At 41.4% G+C, this 22,293-nt stretch overlaps 1 protein-coding gene across 1 annotated transcript in view; it reads left to right on the top strand.

The window, feature by feature from the left end:
* Window positions 1-12,534: 12,534 nt before the first annotated feature.
* The window catches only part of ESYT1 (extended synaptotagmin 1), a 93,883-nt gene continuing 84,124 nt past the window's right edge, over window positions 12,535-22,293 (top strand). The window contains exons 1-3 of the mRNA XM_073564847.1: window positions 12,535-12,648; window positions 13,710-13,844; window positions 18,856-18,929. Of these exons, the coding sequence (XP_073420948.1) occupies window positions 12,550-12,648; window positions 13,710-13,844; window positions 18,856-18,929 (308 nt within the window). The 5' untranslated portion in view covers window positions 12,535-12,549. The remainder of the gene's footprint in view (window positions 12,649-13,709; window positions 13,845-18,855; window positions 18,930-22,293) is intronic.

Raw genomic sequence — 22,293 nt, 5'->3', positions numbered from 1 at the left:
ATGGGAGAGCAGGATTTCAACAGTGTTAATTTAATCTTAAATGTGTGTTCACCTAGGGTAAAAACATTTAATACGGATCCATTTTTGATCCAAAAGAGCAATCGCTTTTTGGTGAGCGGAGCCAAGTGAGCCAGATCTCCCCCAAAAGAGCAGGACTGCCCATCACTAGTCCTTAGCAGTGGTGACCGACTGCAGGACGTTGGGGAAGACTTTGCCTCTCTGCTCCTTCTCTTCTTTGAAACGGCATAAGAGAGGACAGGGCTGACAATGGCAGGAGCAGTGCATGATGGAAAGGAAAACAATGGAAGTTCAAGCAACTGGCAGAATGCAGATAAAAAGGAAGCACCATCATCAAAAAGGATGGATGGGAAGTTACAGAGTGTGAGAGTTGTCTGTTTCTGGAAATATACTTGTTTGTGCTCCAAAAGCATTTGTAATTGTTATAAAGGATGAGGACAACTAGGGCATGTTTTCAGTTTTTTATTTAATTTTTTTGTATTTGAAAAGACAACCCCTTTAAATGTGATGTTTGAATTTCCAGATATAATGTAGCTGATAAAATACATTCCAATATCATAAAATAGAACCTCTTGTACCTGGTGACTCATAATAGAATATCATTATGCTGGGTTTATGTGAAGGGGACTGCTCAATAATAGAAATATTGGTCAGAAGCCAAGACATGTCTGAGTTGGGGAGTTTCCCAACCTATATATCACATTTTCAGTTGCCGTGAAACTTGCAGTGCTGTCACTCGCAGAACTTGGTGTTGGTGGCTTCTTACATTCTCTATTGACGGGTTAAAGCTGTCTGCAGTGAATTCAGATTTTCTTTTTACCGAGATAGGAGATAGCAGTTGGTGCTCATAAAGTTCTATGTAGAACTGTCACTGTTGTTTCAGGAGATCTTGCTGCAGAATGTCTGCCTCCAGCCTCTCCCCTCTATACAACTTTGAGGACCAACTGCCTCTTCCTAACTCAGTAATAGGAAAATCTGTACTGAATACAGAAGTTCAGTTGAGGAGAAAGCAGATTTTTCTGATGCGATAGATTAGAAAGTTGCTTGTTTTCATGACTACTATTGATTCATAGAATTAAAATAAGTTACTCTTTAACCATTTCCAATATATATGTGTCATGGTTAGAAAGTATTTCCCTTCAGATAAAGCATATATACATCATGGTAATCGCCCGTGCATTGTTGTTGCCCGCCACTCGCTGCCGGGAGCTGTGCCCGCACCACTGCCAGCAGTTTAACCCTTCTAAATACTGCAATCAACATTGATCGCAGCATATTGAGGGGAGGGAGAGGGCCCCCAGGTGCTCTCAGAATGGCACAACTGCGATGCCATTGCGAGGGACTGATCGTTGTCATGACATCAGGTCACCATGGCTAGTAATGATCGAGCATGATCTGAAAAGGTGATATCTGAGCACGCTCGTGTCCTAACTGAGTGTTTTCTGTGTGCTCGATTAATCTGCTTGAGTTCCCGTGGTTGTATGTTCGATAGCTGCAACACATGCAGGGATTTCCTGTTTGATATATCCTGGTCACTAAAGTTAGCAAACTTGTTACACCAGTCTCCGATCACAGTGTATCAAACTCGTAGGTCAGGGAAGCACTGACAGTTTATAAAGCATAGCAATGCGTGTGCCAACCCGAAGAATAAAGTCGTCTATCACTTGTACTGCACCAGGAATGGCGTAAAAAATCGAACTGATTCTTGACCTACTACTGACTGAGCATATACATAAAGTGCAGCACAGATTCATCACATCTACAACTCCACAGCACTGGTCACTACTGAGCATGTACATAAAGGGCAGCACAGATTCATCTAATCTATGACTCCACAGCACTGGTCACTACTGAGCATGTACATAAAGTGCAGCACAGATTCATCTCATCTACGAGTCCACAGCACTGGTCACTACTGAGCATGTACATAAAGGGCAGCACAGATTCATCTCATCTATGACCCCACAGCACTGGTCACTACTGAGCATGTATATAAAGGGCAGCACAGATTCATCTCATCTACGACCCCACAGCACTGTCTCACTACTGAGCATGTACATAAAGGGCAGCACAGATTCATCTCATCTACGAGTCCACAGCACTGGTCACTCCTGAGCATGTACATAAAGGGCAGCACAGATTCATCTCATCTACGACCCCACAGCACTGTCTCACTACTGAGCATGTACATAAAGTGCAGCACAGATTCATCTCATCTACGAGTCCACAGCACTGGTCACTACTGAGCATGTACATAAAGTGCAGCACAGGTTCATCTCAACTACGATCCCACAGCACTGGTCACTCCTGAGCATGTACATAAAGGGCAGCACAGATTCATCTCATCTACGACCCCACAGCACTGTCTCACTACTGAGCATGTACATAAAGTGCAGCACAGATTCATCTCATCTACGAGTCCACAGCACTGGTCACTACTGAGCATGTACATAAAGTGCAGCACAGATTCATCTCATCTACGAGTCCACAGCACTGGTCACTACTGAGCATGTACATAAAGGGCAGCACAGAATCATCTCATCTATGACCCCACAGCACTGGTCACTACTGAGCATGTACATAAAGTGCAGCACAGATTCATCTCATCTACGACCCCACAGCACTGGTCACTACTGAGCATGTATATAAAGGGCAGCACAGATTCATCTGATCTACGACCCCACAGCACTGGTCACTACTGAGCATGTACATAAAGTGTAGCACAGATTCATCTCATCTATGACCCCACAGCACTGTCTCACTACTGAGCATGTACATAAAGTGCAGCACAGATTCATCTCATCTACGACCCCACAGCACTGGTCACTACTGAGCATGTATATAAAGGGCAGCACAGATTCATCTCATCTACGACCCCACAGCACTGTCTCACTACTGAGCATGTACATAAAGGGCAGCACAGATTCATCTCATCTACGAGTCCACAGCACTGGTCACTACTGAGCATGTACATAAAGGGCAGCACAGATTCATCTCATCTACGACCCCACAGCACTGTCTCACTACTGAGCATGTACATAAAGTGCAGCACAGATTCATCTCATCTACGAGTCCACAGCACTGGTCACTACTGAGCATGTACATAAAGTGCAGCACAGGTTCATCTCAACTACGATCCCACAGCACTGGTCACTCCTGAGCATGTACATAAAGGGCAGCACAGATTCATCTCATCTACGACCCCACAGCACTGTCTCACTACTGAGCATGTACATAAAGTGCAGCACAGATTCATCTCATCTACGAGTCCACAGCACTGGTCACTACTGAGCATGTACATAAAGTGCAGCACAGATTCATCTCATCTACGAGTCCACAGCACTGGTCACTACTGAGCATGTACATAAAGTGCAGCACAGATTCATCTCATCTACGACCCCACAGCACTGGTCACTACTGAGCATGTATATAAAGGGCAGCACAGATTCATCTGATCTACGACCCCACAGCACTGGTCACTACTGAGCATGTACATAAAGTGCAGCACAGATTCATCTCATCTATGACCCCACAGCACTGTCTCACTACTGAGCATGTACATAAAGTGCAGCACAGATTCATCTCATCTACGAGTCCACAGCACTGGTCACTACTGAGCATGTATATAAAGGGCAGCACAGATTCATCTCATCTACGACCCCACAGCACTGGTCACTACTGAGCATGTACATAAAGTGCAGCACAGATTCATCTTATCTACGAGTCCACAGCACTGTTCACTACTGAGCATGTACATAAAGGGCAGCACAGATTCATCTCATCTACGACCCCACAGCACTGGTCACTCCTGAGCATGTACATAAAGGGCAGCACAGATTCATCTCATCTACGACCCCACAGCACTGTCTCACTACTGAGCATGTACATAAAGTGCAGCACAGATTCATCTCATCTACGAGTCCACAGCACTGGTCACTACTGAGCATGTACATAAAGTGCAGCACAGGTTCATCTCAACTACGATCCCACAGCACTGGTCACTCCTGAGCATGTACATAAAGGGCAGCACAGATTCATCTCATCTACGACCCCACAGCACTGTCTCACTACTGAGCATGTACATAAAGTGCAGCACAGATTCATCTCATCTACGAGTCCACAGCACTGGTCACTACTGAGCATGTACATAAAGTGCAGCACAGATTCATCTCATCTACAACTCCACAGTACTGGTCACTACTGAGCATGTACATAAAGTGCAGCACAGATTCATCTCAACTACGACTCCACAGCACTGGTCACTACTGAGCATGTACATAAAGTGCAGCACAGGTTCATCTCATCTACGATCCCACAGCACTGGTCACTACTGAGCATGTACATAAAGTGCAGCACAGATTCATCTCAACTACAACTCCACAGCACTGGTCACTACTGAGCATGTACATAAAGTGCAGCACAGATTCATCGCAACTAAAAGCAGGGATCCTTACATCAGGAACAGAACAGACATTTATTGGACGTTTCATAACTTTCCCAAATTATTCTGAAAACATTTACGGCACATCCTGCCAGGGCTGTGGAGTCGGTAAGCCACAGTTGCGACTCCGACTCCTGGATTTTATCAGGCTCCGACTCCTTCATAAATGGCCAATTCATAACAACAAATTTACTGTTGTAAAATATTAAACATCGTGCTTATTCAGTTTCTCACCATCATATAAGTAATCAGACCACTTAGAGCAAAAACTACATTTATTAGAATACAATTAGAATATAGCAAATAACTTTTATAAACTTTTCTAAACTGTAAGTAAATATGCAATAAACACTTATGCAGTTAATAAGAAGAAATCTATAAATTTGTCCTCAGAAAAAGTATTGCCTCTGTCAGATCCTCCTTCATGGATGCCCTCAAATCTGATCTAATTATTTTGAGAGCAGAGAACAACCTCTCTACACTAACTTGTGTTGGTGGCAAAGCAGTAACCACTCGGGCAACATCTCTGACAATGTCAGGATACAGAGGAATCGCTTGTTGCACTGTTATTTTTGATGAACGGTCAAATTTCTCAATTTCTTTTAGTGCACATGAAAAATTCTGCTGAAATGTACTGGCTGTGTTCCTTGATGGGGATGACTCTTCTATGCGGGAACGCTTTGCACGGTCCTTGTGATCCAAATATTTTTCGAAATTAAATTCTTCATCAGTTGATGATGAGGGTGAAGATGTGGCAGGACGACCAAATTCTTCTTGTTCCTCCTGACTGTTCTGCAACCCTTTCATCCTTACTGCTATTTCAAACAGAGCTTCTTTTCCTTTACTTAGCTGTTGATCATCTAGAAGAATCCGATGCATTGGGTCTACATAAACAGCTGCCAAAAGAATGTTATTTTGTAATAGTAGCTCCTCTCTCCGTTTCATTGATGTAGCAATGCCACTTACTATAAACCCTCCTCTTTGGGACAGGCGAAACATCAGGTTCTTCCACTCCTTTAAGAAAATACCTGGAGTTAAGTCCTCTGCTTGTAATTTTTTAGTCACTGTAAATGGGTGCTCTAGCAATTTTTCCAGCTCAGTCACCTGATTCCACTGACTTTCATTTAGCGTCAGTTGAGGGTTAGCCATGTCTACAAGAAAGGTCTTCAGTTCAACCAAGCGCTGAATCATTAAGTAAGTACTGCCCCATCGTGTGGCTTGATCAATAATTGCCCCTTTTCCAGCACGTCTCTTCAAAATTGAGTCAACTTTAGGGCTTCTGACAACAGTAGCCAATTTTCTCACCTTGCCAATCAGTGCAGCAGCATGTCCTTCTTGCAGACTGTCTCTTATAGCCAGCTGTAGCGTATGCACAACACAGCGCATGTGATGAATGAAAGAACATATTGACACAGTTTCAACAAGATCATCTAAACTATCATGTTGCTGTTCATCTGAAGCAACTTCAGTTTGCTCCTCAGTTACAATACTGTGTTCCTCTATTTCAAACATTTCTGTGTCTGTGGACCCAGAATGTTCTTCTAGCTGCTGGTCACCATCATTACTCTCATTCATTAGCTTAATAGTACTTATCATATTTGAAGCATTGTCAGTTACGACAGAAAGAACTTGCTCTTTCTTAAGTTCATAGTCTTGCAGAACCTTTTCCACCAAGACCTGGAGAAACTCACTGGTGTGATGAGCTTTGGTGTCTTTTACTGCCAATGTCTTGGTAACTATTTCATTTTTGTCCCAAACAAATCGGACATTGATGGCAAAATAGTTCACTCTGTGACGTGTGCAGGCATCCATTTTAAGAAACAGAAAGCGTCCCTTGAGAGTTTTTTTAAGTTCTTCCTTTTGTTTAAAAGCTTCTTCGATTACTAATTTTCTAATACTCTCTCTCTCCAGAGAAACACCAAGCTTGCGGGCCATTTCCCCATTCAGACACATAAAAGCTGGTCGTGAAAATAATGACATAGGCACACTATCCTTTACAACAAGCTCTATGATCTGTTTTTTAAATGTATCTACTGTCATTGTCACAGTAACTTTGTCACTGACAAAATATCTTGCAACTGATGGCTGCAAAGTTCTCTGCTCCTTTGTTTGGCTGGAAGAGCTGGGCACTGGTTCATTGGTTTGGATGCAGTCTTTCTCATCCACTGCTTTCAGTACTTCTGGATGAAAATGCTGTAAATGTCTCTTTAGATTAGAAGCTCTGGTAGGAGCATTTTTATCTTTGCCTGAATATGCACTCATCTTGGCTTCACAGCATTTGTTTTCGTCTGGATCATTTGTCATACACTGACAGACATAATGTTTTCTATCTTGAGTGATGGTGAAATGTTCAAATACAGCTGATTTAATGTGATGCTTCTTTGACATTCTCAGGTTTTTAATTCTGCATTCACAATCCAAATGACAATTGTTTTTCCTAAAAACAATTGTACAAAATTATTGCCAGGTCGTACAACTGATATAGTGGTCAGTAATACTGTTATTATTCCTCATGTACTCACAGTTAACTGATGCAAAGTTTGTTGAAAGGATAATACTTCTTACAGTCTTCCTCTTCTGAGTAGCAGGCAGCTGTGAGATGCTTGGAAGACGCACACCTAGTATGATCTAGTCTAGAGGAGGAGCTTAACTACTAAGAATTTGCAACACATTTTCACTTTCAGTTTCATACATTGTAAGTAGGGGGGTTGGGGCAGCATGAGGTTAACCAAGTATAAGATTAGATAAGGGCAGTGGAGAACAGTGACACACAAGAAGTAAGAAATGTCTCTATCTCCAGCAGAACTGCTTATCACTGTTGTTCATAGTTTGATAGAACATATATATTTGAGTAACATTTATAAAATTCATATGAAAGTTCAATTATGAAACATTAATACATTTTTTTTTTTAAAGCTGGAGTCGGTACATTTCTCCCGACACCGACTCCGACTCCAACCAAAACTAACTCCGACTCCGACTCCACAGCCCTGCATCCTGCACTGAACTACTGAACCCAATGTATTATATATTTTAGGAGTCTGTCTATTTATATTTTAGTAGCCCGCCTTTGAACCCTTTCAAAGACATTACTGAACTTGAAAGGGTTCAAAGGCAGGCTACTAAAATGATAAATGGAGTTGGTTCACTACAATACCCAGAAAGGTTATCAAAATTAGGTCTATTTACTCTAGAAAAGAGAAGACTTGGGGGAGACCTAATATATATGTACAAGTATATCAGAGGACAATACCGAGATCTCTCCAATGAACTGTTTGTACCAAGGACTGTGACAAGAACAAGGGGGCATTCTCTTCGTTTGGAGGAAAGACCATTTCTGCACCAGCATAGAAGAGGGTTCTTCACGGTAAGAGCAGTGAGGCTCTGGAATTCTCTTACTGAGGAAGTGGTGATGGCCAAATCACTGATTGAATTTAAGAAAGGAATGGATGCTTTTCTTGTGAGTAAAAGTATAGAAGGTTACGAATAACATAATATTATAGGTAGATGGTTGACCCAGCTTAGGGGAAGGAATTTTTTTTCCTATGGAGAAAATTGGCTTCTACTCTGTGGGTTTTTTGCCTTCCCCAGGATCAACAATGCAGAACAGCTGCACTAAAAATTGGCTGAACTAGATGGATATAAGGTCTTCCTTCAGCCTTCAAAACTGTTACTATGTTATTTTATTCCAACTCAGACTCCACCAAAACGGACACCGACTCCACAGCCCTGCACATTTATCCTGCACTGAGCACTTGCATTGGGGTTTCCGTGTAAATCTCTGAAATGCGTGATTCAGAGGGAACCACTGGCGGTAGATTCCTTATAATGAGGCAGATGGAGGCACTGTGGATGCCGTAGGACATGTGATCTGGCGGTGTCTGTCTTTTTAGGATGGCATAAAAGCACATTCCACCACAGTTTTGTGCACCTCTGATAAGAACACCGGCTGAACAGAGGACAGATGGAGTTGAGAGTAACTCTGCTGCCTCATTTTAGCGAATGGCTCTTTTGAGGGTCTCGTCTGAATCACGTCACTTAGAGATTTAGATGGAAACTCCAAAGTAAGTCAGAGTAAAGGGCCGGATAACTGTGATCCCAAATGTTATGTAAAATGTTCCCAATAAAAGCTTCAACTCAATCCACAAAAGTAGCAAGTCCCCACTCAGGTCTATCATCTGTTAACAGAAATATAGGGGGCTTTGATGTTTACTGGTAGCACAAAGGCTCTGGAAAAGTGAAATGACTCCTCATGTTTTGGTATTTCTGAGCCAGAGCCCACTTTATTTACGGGTGTGTGTCTCAAGAAGCATGAGCTGTACACTAAAGAATACTGGTCACTACAACGTACTGGTCACTACAATGGCAGTTTTCACTTTTTAATCAGCAACTGCTGCTTGTTTCTGGAAAACACCCATGGAGTCAAAATTGTCACTACACCTGTAAATAAATTCCCAAAGGGGTACAATTTCCAAGATGGGGTTACTTGAGGGGGGAATCTGCTCTTTTAGCACCTAGGGACTCTGTATATGAGGTCCGAAAACTATTCTAGGAAAATCTCTTCTCCATAAGGCAAATTAACCCTATGTCCCTCCCAGAGTCTCGCCATATGGCTAAGCAGTACTGTACAGCCACATCTGGGGTATTTGTGCATTCAGCAGAAATTGTGGGACACATTTTGGTGCCATTTTTATCCATTTCCCAGTATGATAATATAAAATCTGTGGCTAAAACACCATTTTGGTGGTATAAATGTAATTATTTTTTCTACACTGCCCAATGGAATAAAATCCTGTAACACACTTGCGGTGTCAATATGATCACTGCACCGTGATAGGAATTCATTCAGAGATGTAGTTTGTAAAATGTGGTCACTTTTGGGGGTTCTGCTTCTCAGGGGTGCTACCAATGTGACATGGCACCATCAAACCAACAAAATCTGATCTCCCATATGGCACTCATTCCCTTCTGAGTTTTTCACTGTGCCTCAAAAGTAGGCACATATGGGGTATCTGTGTAAGGCTGGGGTCACACTGCGTTAGGCAGTCCGTTTAACGGACTGGGTTACACTGCGTTATACGGTGGGCTGTGGAGTCGGAGTCGTGGAGTCGGAGTCGGTGCTCATTTTGGTGGAGTCGGAGTTGGAGTCGGTATAAAATGGACCGACTCCGACTCCTAAAATATATAATAAATTGGGTACAGTAATTCAATGCAGGATGTGCTGAATATTTTTTCATAGGAGTTTGGGAAAGTTATGAAATGTCCTATAAATGGCTGTTATATTCCTGATCTAAGGCTACATTCACACACAGCGTTTTTCCTGTGTTTTTTGAGGATACGTTTTTCAGCTGCAAAAGTTGATCATCTTTTTAAAAAACTGCATCACCTGAAAGGTTTTTGAGCTCATAGATAATGTTACTCAATAGCAAAAGCAGATTAGAAATCTGCTCTATCTATCCATTTATCCATATCTGTCTATCCATATCGTATCTGTACCAAAAAGAATGAAAACCAGGTAGTACACCAATATATATTCTGTTCTATATAAATATCTTGATTATTGGATCATAAAAATGATTAAATGTCTGAGGTTCACATTGTACTACAATAAATTTTTCACTTAAATATAAGCAATATGTGTGGGAGTCGGAGTCGTGGAGTCGGAGTTGGAGTCTGAGTCGGTGTAAGGGAAATTGAGGAGTCGGAGTCGGAGTCGCAGGTTTGGCTTACCGACTCCACAGCCCTGGTTATACCGCGGTGTAACGCAGTCTGTTTAATGGACTGCGTTACACCGAGGTATAACGCAGTCCGTTAATGCTGCCATAGACCCCCATTGTGTCGCGCATAGCGACATATGCTGTAAAGCGGCACACGTTTGCGATGTGCCGTCATTCACTGACGGAGCCTCAGACGCGGGCTGCAGCATCTGAGGCTCCGTAACCGCTATGATCAATCATCAGCGCTAGCAGTATAGCATAATGCATATCACGTTATGCTATAGCGTTAACGCAGCCCGTTAACGCTATGTGAACCTAGCCTAATCTGTAGAAATTGCACAACAAATTTTGGTGTCCATTTTCTCCTACTATCCTTGTAAAAAATAAAAAATGCAAGGCTAAAACAACATTTTTGTGAAAAAATATTTTTTTCTCATTTTAACAGTTCAGCGTTGTAAAATTCTGTGATACACCTGTGGGTTTAAGGTACTCACCACACATCAAGATAAATTCCTTGAGTGGTCTACTTTACAAAATGGGGTCACTTTTGGGTGATTTCCACTGTTTAGGCACATCAGAGGCTCTCCAAACACAACTTGACAACTACAGAGCATTCCATCAAAGTCTGCATTCCAAAACATTACCTCTTCTTTCTCGGTACTGCTGTGTGCCCAAACAGTAGTTTTCTCCAACATGTGGTATCTGCGTACTCGGGAGAATTTGCACAACAGATTTTGGGTTCCGTTTTCTCCTGTTACCCTTGTGAAAATAAAATAATTAGCGCGCAAAACATTTATGTGGGATTGTTTTTTTTCTATTTTCACATTTCAAAGTTATAAATTTCTGTGAAGCACCTGGGGGTTCAAGGTGCTCGCCATGCATCTAAATACATTTCTTGAGGGGTGATGTTTCCATAATTGGGTCACTTGTGGGGGATTACCACTGTTGAGGCACATCAGGGGCTTTCCAAACTCGACATGACATCTACTAATGATTCCAGCCAATTTTGATCCTCAAAAGTCAAATGGCGCTCCTTTTCTTCCGAGCTCTGCCATGCACCCAAGCAGTAATTTCCCCCCACATATGGGGTATCGGTTTCTCCAGTTGCTCTTGTGAAAATAAAAAAATTAGGTCTGAATTAATTTTTTGTGAAAAAAAAATGCATGTTCATTTTTTCCTTCCACATTGCTTCAGTTCCTGTGAAGCACCTGAAGGGTTCATACATTTCTTGCATGTTGTTTTGAGTACTTTGAGGGGTTCAGTTCTTAGAATGGTGTCACTTTTGGGTATTTTCTGTCATATAGACAGTCAAAGTCTCTTCAAATGTGAGGTGGTCCCTATATAAAAAAAAATAAAATAAAATTTGTTGTAAAAATGAGAAATTGCTGGTCAACTTTTAACCCTTCTAACTTCTGAACAAAAAAAAGTTTCAGAAATTGTGCTCATGTAAAGTAGACATGGGAAAAGTTATTACAGTAACTACTTTGTGTGACAACTGTCTGATTTTAAGGGCATACAAATTAAGTTTGAAAATTGTAAAATGTTCCAATTTGTCACCAAATTTCCGATTTTATCGCAAATAAATGCAAGTCATATTAAATACATTTTTTTTTTTACTATCATGTAGTACAATATGTCACAAAAAACAACAACTCTGAATTACTGGGATCAGTTGAAGTGCTCCAGATTTATTACCACATGAAGTGACAGTGGTCTGAATTGCAAAATTTGGCCCGGTCATGAAGGTGAAAACAGGCTTGCGCTCGAAGATAATTTAATCCAGATAATGAAATGTACCTGTTGCCCTGTTCCTCTTGGTCTGTAGTAAATTTATCTTTAGTTCACACAGTTTTTGATTGTTAAAAAAAAAAAGCAAACCTCTGACCCTGCATTGCCTGAGAAACTCTGCAGAGATCTGAGACCGACCCTCCAATTTATACCCATGATTCCAAGTTTTATTTGGTCCAGATCATGACATGAAGTGTCCCTGTTTAGTTGGACTTATCCATGCTTGCCTACCAGCAGTGACTCTCATGTTGTAAGTGACATGACTTTTTCTGACACAGAATTCAAATCTACATTGGAAGCATGGTACAGATTCATATTGGAGGTGGGTAAAACAGAATTTCTCGAGGATTCTTTAGAAACTTACTCCATGTGAACGTAGAGGAATAATAATTGCGTTCCAGTTGCAACAATTGTAAACCATTTTGGAGCGTGTTGTTGCCATCAGATCACCCAGCTTGTATACAAATTATATTTCGACAGGCTCCTATTATAAGATGGTTAACTAAAGTAATATCCTGTAAACACAATTTATGAACAAGTCTTGTATTGGTGTCTAGATATTTCCAAGCCAACAACCTAGAGAAGATGCCTCTCTACATTTTGCATTATAATGATGACTATCTGTTTGGTTTGTTCTTGCAGGTCACCTTTCCTGATGTAGAAAAAGTAGAATGGCTAAACAAGGTAAGTTTCATCTTAATTTGTGATGGATTGTGTTCGCTTTGGTAGAACGCTCCCATCTAGTGTTTGCACATCCTATGTGTTTCCTCCAAGGACCTGAGATTCTATTTTGCAGAGTGCGCATATGCTCTAAATGGGGAAGGGGGTTATAAGTCCCTGCCAGACACTTCTGGAGGCTTTTTATCCCAACTGGGAACAAATGGAACTAGAAAGTTAAAATCCAGCGTGCCTGATCCTTGTTTGTCATGACATGGTATTTTGGTAAAATCAGGACACAACCATACACTTTAGATGTTCAGCCGGTGCCAATGAAATCAGCAGTTTCAGACGATATTAAACTGAAGTTTATGGCCACCGAACGGCCTGTAATGTTCAAACTGAAATTAACGAACGGCCTGTAATGTTCAAACTGAAATTAACGAAATAATTTTTTGCATGAACAACTATATTTTACCAGTTAAATGGGTTTTACCTTGAGTGCTATTAACGTTATTAAATCACATTTGTCACTTCCAAGTCCGTTTTGAATAAAGGGAATCTGTCAGCAAGTTTTTGTGAGAGCATTATAATGTATATGCAGAGAAATCGATTCCAGGGATGTCATTTCCTACAGCTTCAATACAATCAGTGTTTTACAAGCTTGAAATCATCACCGCTGGACTGGGCGTTGCGTTAAGGTAAGTCCGGCTCATCTGCATATCCTCCTCCCTCACCACTGATGGGTAACTTGCTGGAAATCAGAGGTGTGAGTGGGGTTATACAACTCTTAATTCTCATGACTGCTACATCTACAGAAGAGAAAACATTGATTCTATTGAAACTACACCAAGTGATGCATCGCTGTCTCGCGGTCTCTGCCCCTACATCATATGCTGCTCTCAGATTCTATGGCAAAAACCTGCTGACATATTCTCTTTAAGGAAGAAATATTATCCTAGTGGGATTGGCGGTCTGTAAATTGGAGCAAATACTTTGACCGTGCAGTAGAATACATTGTGGAACTAAGTGAACTCGCTCTGTAAAGCAGTTTGTCGGATTCTCATGTGCGAATTCTTCCGTTTCAGATGCTAGCGCAGATGTGGCCTTTTATTGGGCAGTACCTGGAGAAGCTGCTCATAGATACCATTGCCCCGTTGGTCCGTTCATGTAACCCGCACCTTTCTACGTTCCACTTCACAAAGATCAATGTTGGAGAGAAGGTAAGCCATTCCATTCTGTGTATTTCTGTCCAGTAAAAGTCTAATTATTTCTGCATTTATATATTTGCTAGTACTAGACTATGACCACATGTGAAAGCACAAATGAGAGCAAATTTTTTGGGTGATTTGCAATTTAATTTTAGTATTGCAGAGCTACTAATAAACCACTGATTTGCTGAACTGCACAAAAAACTGAAACAATGTAACCTGAAAGATAAGAAAAAAGAGTTAGATTATACTCACCAGAGGGGGCGGTCCGGTCCGATGGGTGTCACAGTCCAGTCCGGCGCCTCCTATCTTCACACGATGCCGTCCTCTTCTTCCCTTCCTGTCGTGGCTCCGGCGCACTGCTCTGCCCTGTTGAGGGCAGAGCAGAATACTGCAGTGTGCAGGCTCCGGCTCTGGATCTCTCCCAACCCCTGCGCACTGCAGGACAGTGCGCCGGAGCCACGACAGGAAGGGAAGAAGAGGATGGCATCGTGTGACGATGGGAGGAGCCGTACCGGAGCGCGACACCCAGAATGCTGTAGATAAGCCCCTGATGTTGATGCCGGCAACTCATAGTCCAAAAAAAAGCGTGACAGATTCCCTTTAAAATAAAAAAGGACAAGGTGTGACACACAAACTGAGGACACGGTGGCCAGAAACATTAGTGTGACATTTGTACATACAGCGGGTGAAATAAGCATTCAACACTTCACCAATTTTCTAAGTAAATCTATTTCTAAAAGTATCTGTACATATGAGGATCCACGGTCACGCCATGCGGATTTCTTTGTATGGGATAGCCGGCAGCTATTAGAAGAATCCCTGAAGGTCCAATGTACCGGTGTGTGCTGTTAATCCTATTGTCTATAGTCTTCACAGTATTCCGGCCTGTATTTTAATTTTTTTTTTTTTTTTTTTTGCATTCAAGTGGAAGCGCTGGTTTGACAAATTCTCATCAGTTGTCTGTAACAACCCACCCAATCCACACAGGCAAAGAAATAAAAAAAAAAAAACGTAGATGTCAATAAAAAAGCTGTGTGTAATACTGAGACATGACACAGAGAAAAAGTATTGAACATTCTTGCTGAAATTTGTTTAATACTTTGTACAAAAGCCTTTGTTGGTGATGGCAGCTTCAGGATGCCTCCTGTATGAAGAAACTAGTCGCATGCATTGCTCAGGTGTGATTTGGCCCATTCTTCCGCACAAAGCACTCTTCATATCCTGAATCTCCGGTGGCTTCCATCTATGAACTCTGAGCCTTACTTCCTTCCTTAAGTGTTCTATTGGATTCAGGTCCAGTGATTGGCTGGGCCATTCTAGCAGCTTTATTTTCTTTCTCTGAAACCAATTGAGAGTTTCCTTGGCTTTGTGTATGGGACCATTGTCTTGCTGAAATGTCCATCCTCGTTTCATCTTCATCCTGGTAGATGGCAGCAGATTTTTATCAAGCGTGTCTCCGTATATTTGTCCATTCTTCCTTCCTTCACTGATGACGTTGCATTGATAAGTGTATATTATGGAATCCAAAGAGTTCAATTTTGGTTTCATCTGATCAGACTATATTCTCCCAGGACATCACAGGCTTCTCTAAATGTTGTTGAGCAAACTTTAAACGTGCTTGAATATGCTCTTTGTTCAGCAATGGAGTCTTGTATGGTGAGTGTACACACAGATCATGAGGGTTGAGCACATTACTTATAGGTTTCTTTGAAACAATTGTACCTGCTGATTCCAGGTCTTTTTGTAGCTCTCCACAGGGTCCTTGGCTCTTGGACAACTCTTCTTCTAATTATTTTCACTCCACTGCAGGAAATCTCGCGGAGAGCACCTAGTCATGGCTGGTTTATGGTGAAATGATGTTCTTTCCACTTAGATTATGGCCCTAACGGTGCTCGCTGCTACATTCAGTAGTTTAGAAATTCTTCTGTAACTAATGCCGTCAGTATGTGTTGCATACTCACTGGTTTTACCCATTATGAGGTGTTTCTTGTATGGCACGTTGGTAATGAGACACTGTTTGTGTAGTCAATCAGTTAAACCAGCAGATATTATTTTTCACTAAGTGGCAGGATTGCTTTCTAATTACTGATCGATTTCAGGAGTGTCATGATGTTCCATGGCTTTTTACACTTCTTTCTTCGTGTTCAGTACTTTTTCCCTTTGTCATTTCTCATTATTCCACATAATTTATGGACATCTATGGTTTGATTTCTTTGCCTGTGTGGATTGGATGGGTTGTTACCGACATCTGGTGATAAATTCATATCAATAGCACCTTTAGAAATAGTTTTACTTAGAAAATTGGTGACGTTTTCAATACTTATTTCACCCGCTGTATACAATATGTGATTTAAATGATTTATTCATGTGGATGATGTCAGTAGTTTGTAAAGATAATAAGTATAAACAATATAGTATGCAATAGTGCAGACTAAATGCCTAATTAAACTATTAATACATACATCACTGAAATGGCCACGTGTCCCTTCGCCCCAAGCACGTTCCGCACTTCTTCATTAGGAGGAGAAGGAGAAAGACATATTATATGAATAGGCCAATTGGTGGAAGTTTAACATCACAAAAACACTGTGATGATGGCGCCTGCTGTGTTGCTACTTCCCCTAATTGGGGACTTTCGGGATCCATGCTGATAGACGCACAGCAAGACACACCAACCTCATCCAGGCCACAGCGCAGGCGCTCGTCTCCAGCAATGCCAGACCCACGGAAGTCTGAGAGGAGCAAAAATGCGCATGTGTGCCAGGTGGAAAATAGTCAATAATAACTAAAGATCATACTGGGCAAATAAAGATAATATAACAGGTAAGTGTGGATAATCATATAACTAATGAATAAACGATTGTATGAAGGTAAAAATAAATATATAATGATGGTGACGAATAACGATAAAGAATAATAACACAGGTAACTATGGACAATTACATAAATATATAATTAAGACCATACCAAAGAGAAGGTGAACACAAGGCCAAAATAACATATAAAAAATACAATTTTTATTGAAACAATTAATAAAATCCAATCGACAGGTATATATGGGGAAAGATGTGGGAAAACGCACACATGATGGTGGTACATAAGCACATGCAAAGGGACGTACACTTCCAGATTAATATATACTAGTAATGTATAAAATGATCTCACAATTGTGATTTAACCCAAACGGGAAAAGAAACCACTCGTAGTATATAATAGCAGACGGAAAGTAATGGACACACATACAGCTGGGTTATATACCACAATCATTCCCCTTAGCTATGTCCATAGGAATCCCACCCTGCTTACTGCTCATGGCCTCCCATGTTACTAATCACTACCGCAAAATTACCAATCAAATAAGGAGTTAAATTACCAACAAGTAGCGGCAGCAGCAGGAACAATGGTATAGCCCGGATGAGCACGTCAGCCCCGACGCGCGTTTCGGTCCTCCTTCATAAGGGGGGCCCCCTATACCATTGTTCCTGCTGCTGCCGCTACTTGATGGTAATTTAACTCCTTATTTGATTGGTAATTTTGCGGTAGTGATTAGTAACATGGGAGGCCATGAGCAGTAAGCAGGGTGGGATTCCTATGGACATAGCTAAGGGGAATGATTGTGGTATATACCCCAGCTGTATGTGTGTCCAATACTTTCCCTCTGGTATTATATACTATGAGTGGTTTCTTTTCCCGTTTGGGTTAAATCACAATTGTGAGATAATTTTATACATTACTAGTATATATTAATCTGGATGTGTACGTCCCTTTGCATGTGCTTATGTACCACCATCATGTGTGCGTTTTCCCACATCTTTCCCCATATATACCTGTCGATTGGATTTTATTAATTGTTTCAATAAAAATTGTATTTTTTATGTTATTTTGGCCTTGTGTTCACCTTCTCTTTGGTATGGTCTATGTGTTGCTGGTGATAGGCAGCTAAATCCACAAATAATTTTATGGTAGATGTATAAGTAAAATACCATGCATGTGTGTTTGACCTGCTGGTGTCATAAATATATAATTAAGTGGCACCCATGTGCATGATTATAATACAAAATTAATACTAAATCAATACAAAATTAATAAATATACAGCACATGCAAAAAGTGACTAATGCAAATGACTTCAATATGTTGGTGTGCTACCTTGTAGCCAGAGTGCAATTAATGAACCGTTCAGGAGCTTGGGAAAGTGTTGTGTGTATGCATACTAGTGTGTTGACCAGCGCAGGCGTCTCGCTGGCCTGATAAAACAGTGAGTGGTGGCAGCCAGGGCTGTGGAGTTGGCAAGTCAAACCTCCGACTCAATTTCCATGACTCCGACACCACCAAAATGGACTCTGACTCCACAGCCCTGGTGGCAGTGTCTCGTGTCATGTGAATGTGGGGGTCGTCTGGGGGGTGCATGTAGCTCATTGTTGGCCCAATGCGACAGGTGAGTGGACGAGTGATTGGGAAGCAGATCCCCCTTTACGGTCCCATCTGAGGCACAAGAGTCGTGAGCGAGTGATCGTTTTGGCGGTGAATGGATTACAATTTTACATAATCACCACCGTGAAATGTGATTATGATGATGAGTAAACCTTTATGTGGTTAGATCTTAATAGAGTAACTCTATTATGGTACTTTGGTTTCTTAACAGCGTCACTTTGGTAGCTATTCGCTTAATAACCTGGCTTCCCTAAAGGGAAAGCCACACATCATAATGGTTGGCTAATTAAGTAAACGAGCTTGGATTGCATTAGTGAGTACATGAACACACAGGCAAAGTGTATTCAGGGCGGATTTAATTTTATTGTTTAATGAGTGTAAATCGTTGACACGGATGGCAGGCAATTTTGTAATATTAAGCATTAGCAATCATTTAATATAATGTAGACCATTTAATATGATGTTATACTTGATGGACAGTCGTCTTCTTTTTTTTTTTTTTTCCTCCCCCTTTTCAACCGCACTATGTACCCGTAGCATGATTTTCTCTGACACTTTAATGGTGTGATGTTCTATGTTTTGGACAGGCTCTAAAGGTAATCGGTGTTAAAGCCCATACAGAAATGGATAAAAAACAAATTATTTTGGACCTGAATCTGAGGTGAGTTTGATTTATAAACTGTACAATTTTAAAAATCTTAAAAATTAAAATCGATGTAAATACTTATGGCCCCCCCCCCCCAAAAAAAAAGAGAAAAGTATTCAAGGAGTGATGCATTTATTGGCTAATCAGAGAAATTATATTTGCAATCTTTCAGGGCTCGAAAGGCCCCTACATCAGGCTATATTGCAAGTGTAATTAAGCCTCATGAAGGGGCCTTTTGAGCCCTGAAAGCTTGCAAATATAATTTCTCTGGTTGGCCAATAAAGGTCTCACCCCTTGAACACTTTTCTTTCTTTTTTTTTTTTCTTGGAACATAAGTATTTACATCAAAAATCTTAAAAATGAAAAAAGGGGCTGGGAATCTTGGTCATGTGCAGTAGTTATCTGCGCCCGAGATTCCTGCCCCGCATTGTGAATAAACCTTAAGCGACTGCTGGGCCGGATCTCTGGCCGCTGACGTCATGACAGAGGACGGGCGATGGTAACCAAGAAGACATAGTACAGCGCAGGCGCCATGGTTTGAAAATAAAGATTTGGAGGCGGAGACACAATGCAGGAATACATGAGTGATGGATGTGAGGCATCTGTCAGATGGGGAAACGCCTGCCCCCCCTGACAAATATCAGGTATGTCTGACCAATTTTAAAAACGATTATTTCTGCGGTGCAAGGTACCCTAAATAAAAGAGCCACCTTGACAATATGCAGCATTAGTGCTGCACAAGGTGGCTTTTTTACTTAAAACCGCCTGTGGGGGTGACAGGTTCCCTTTAAATTTGTTGCAGTATTGGGGGGGTCCCGGGAAGATTTCTTGCACAGGGGCCCTCTGCAGTCTGTGTCCGCCCCTGCTCCATTTCTACATGCTTTTCTTCAGTGTAGGCAATGTTCAAAAGAAGCTGAGCTGTGATTGGTTGCTATGAGCAACAGTTTTCCTTGCAACCAATCACTAAGTATCTCTCATTTCACCAGAGCTGGTTAAAAGTAGCTGAGCTGTGATTGGTTGCTATGAGCAAGTTTTCCCACTTGACAACACCTCAGCAGACACTGACATGGTGGGAGAAATCTAGCATCCCTGGGAACATAAGCTCCCAGCCATTGTCTGCCCCCCTGAAAGGAGCAGAGAGCACATGACAGAAATGAATCCCCCCCCTCCGCCCATATCACCATCACACATCCTCCATCCCGTAGGCACATCTTCCCTCTTAAAGGGATCATTGGTGTGGAAGTCAGCGCAAATTCATCCAGGGCTTTGGTTTTGACTCCAGGCCTCTCTTAAAGGGATGCCTGGTATGGAAGTTAGGACCGATCCACTCAGCTCTGTGGTTCTGAGCCCAGGGTCTCTTAAAAGGATTGAAGTGAACATGTATTCCCATAAAATGTAATTTTATTCAATAGAAATTAAGAAACACCTATGACCGTGAATAAACAAATTTCTTAAAAAGCCCTGTTAAAGGCTACAATATACTATCTGTACCCTTCCTTGCTGTGGAGGTTGGCACCCTAATAGATACGGTTATTTGGCGCCCCCACTCAACGTCGTCTGACCCTGTCTCCCCTACCTCACCCTACTTTCACAGGTGGGAAAACAATGCCAAATAGAAAAGATATGAAGGAAGGGAAAAACTTGTTATACACAGAATGCAATGCCAGAGTAACCAGGGCAATAAGCCCACAAATATAATGATAGTAAGGTAACCCAAAAAAAGGCTACTAACAATAGCCCTCACAGAACAACTATTAAAATTGCCTATTGATACACATTAAACCAATGAGCCAAAAAAGATAACCATGAGTTGCTACCAGCATGATGAATAGAATCAACATGCAGGCAAGGACATCACGTCCCAGCGATAAATTAGCAATATATGGCAATTAGTAATCGCCTCTATTAATACAGATAAAGAAACCACTGATGGTGTATACAAATAAACATGATGTAACATTGTTTCATAATAAACAAATAAATAAAGAATTTTTTAGAACACCACCCGGTGGCTACTTATCGTCAAAGTCGCCCCGACGCGTTTCCCCGGTGTAACGGTTCATCAGGAGGCCACAGACTTCAATACCACTGATACTCAATATGCTCCATGATGCCAAAAGATAACAAGATATAAACAAGGCATGCATATTGAGTATCAGTGGTATTGAAATCTGTGGCCTCCTGATGAACCGTTACACCGGGGAAACGCGTCGGGGCGACTTTGACGATAAGTAGCCACCGGGTGGTGTTCTAAAAAATTCTTTATTTATTTGTTTATTATGAAACAATGTTACATCATGTTTATTTGTATACACCATCAGTGGTTTCTTTATCTGTATTAATAGAGGCGATTACTAATTGCCATATATTGCTAATTTATCGCTGGGACGTGATGTCCTTGCCTGCATGTTGATTCTATTCATCATGCTGGTAGCAACTCATGGTTATCTTTTTTGGCTCATTGGTTTAATGTGTATCAATAGGCAATTTTAATAGTTGTTCTGTGAGGGCTATTGTTAGTAGCCTTTTTTTGGGTTACCTTACTATCATTATATTTGTGGGCTTATTGCCCTGGTTACTCTGGCATTGCATTCTGTGTATAACAAGTTTTTCCCTTCCTTCATATCTTTTCTATTTGGCATTGTTTTCCCACCTGTGAAAGTAGGGTGAGGTAGGGGAGACAGGGTCAGACAACGTTGAGTGGGGGCGCCAAATAACCGTATCTATTAGGGTGCCAACCTCCACGGCAAGGAAGGGTGCAGATAGTATACTGTAGCCTTTAACAGGGCTTTTTAAGAAATTTATTGTTTATTCACGGTCATAGGTGTTTCTTAATTTCTATTGAATAAAATTAAATTTTATGGGAATACATGTTCACTTCAATATTATGTTATATTCTTTTCTTATAATGATTTTGTGGTCTCTTAAAAGGAACTCTGGTATGGAAGTCAGGGCAAATCCATCCAGCGCCTTGGTTCTCACCCCAGGCTCTCTTAAAGGGATCTTCTGTATGGAAGTTAGGGCAAATCCCTCAATACTCTGATTCTGACCCCAGGGTTCTATTAAAGGGATCATTGGTATGCAAGTCACGGCAAATTCATTCAACGCTGGTTCTGATCCCAGTCTCTCTTAAAGGGGTCCCCGGTATGGAAGTGAGGGCAAATCCACTCTATGCTTTGGTACTGACCCCAGGCCTCTCTTAGGCTAGTTTCACATTAGCATTTTTTAGCGCTGCGCTTCGTGCGCAATAGAAACGCATGCAAAAAACGCATCATGCGTTTTGCATGCATTTGCGGTTTTTTGGCGCATACGTTTTAACCAGTTTGTAGCCATGTTGACTCTTAAACCGCTTGCGATTTCAAACGCCTGCGTTCCCATA

The sequence above is a fragment of the Dendrobates tinctorius genome, unplaced genomic scaffold (assembly GCF_039654945.1).
Source record: "Dendrobates tinctorius isolate UK_male_01 unplaced genomic scaffold, ASM3965494v1 ptg000492l, whole genome shotgun sequence".
NCBI classification, from domain to species: Eukaryota; Metazoa; Chordata; class Amphibia; order Anura; family Dendrobatidae; genus Dendrobates; species Dendrobates tinctorius.
Note: the sequence above shows the minus strand (reverse complement) of the source record. Positions and strands in the feature narration are given on the sequence as shown.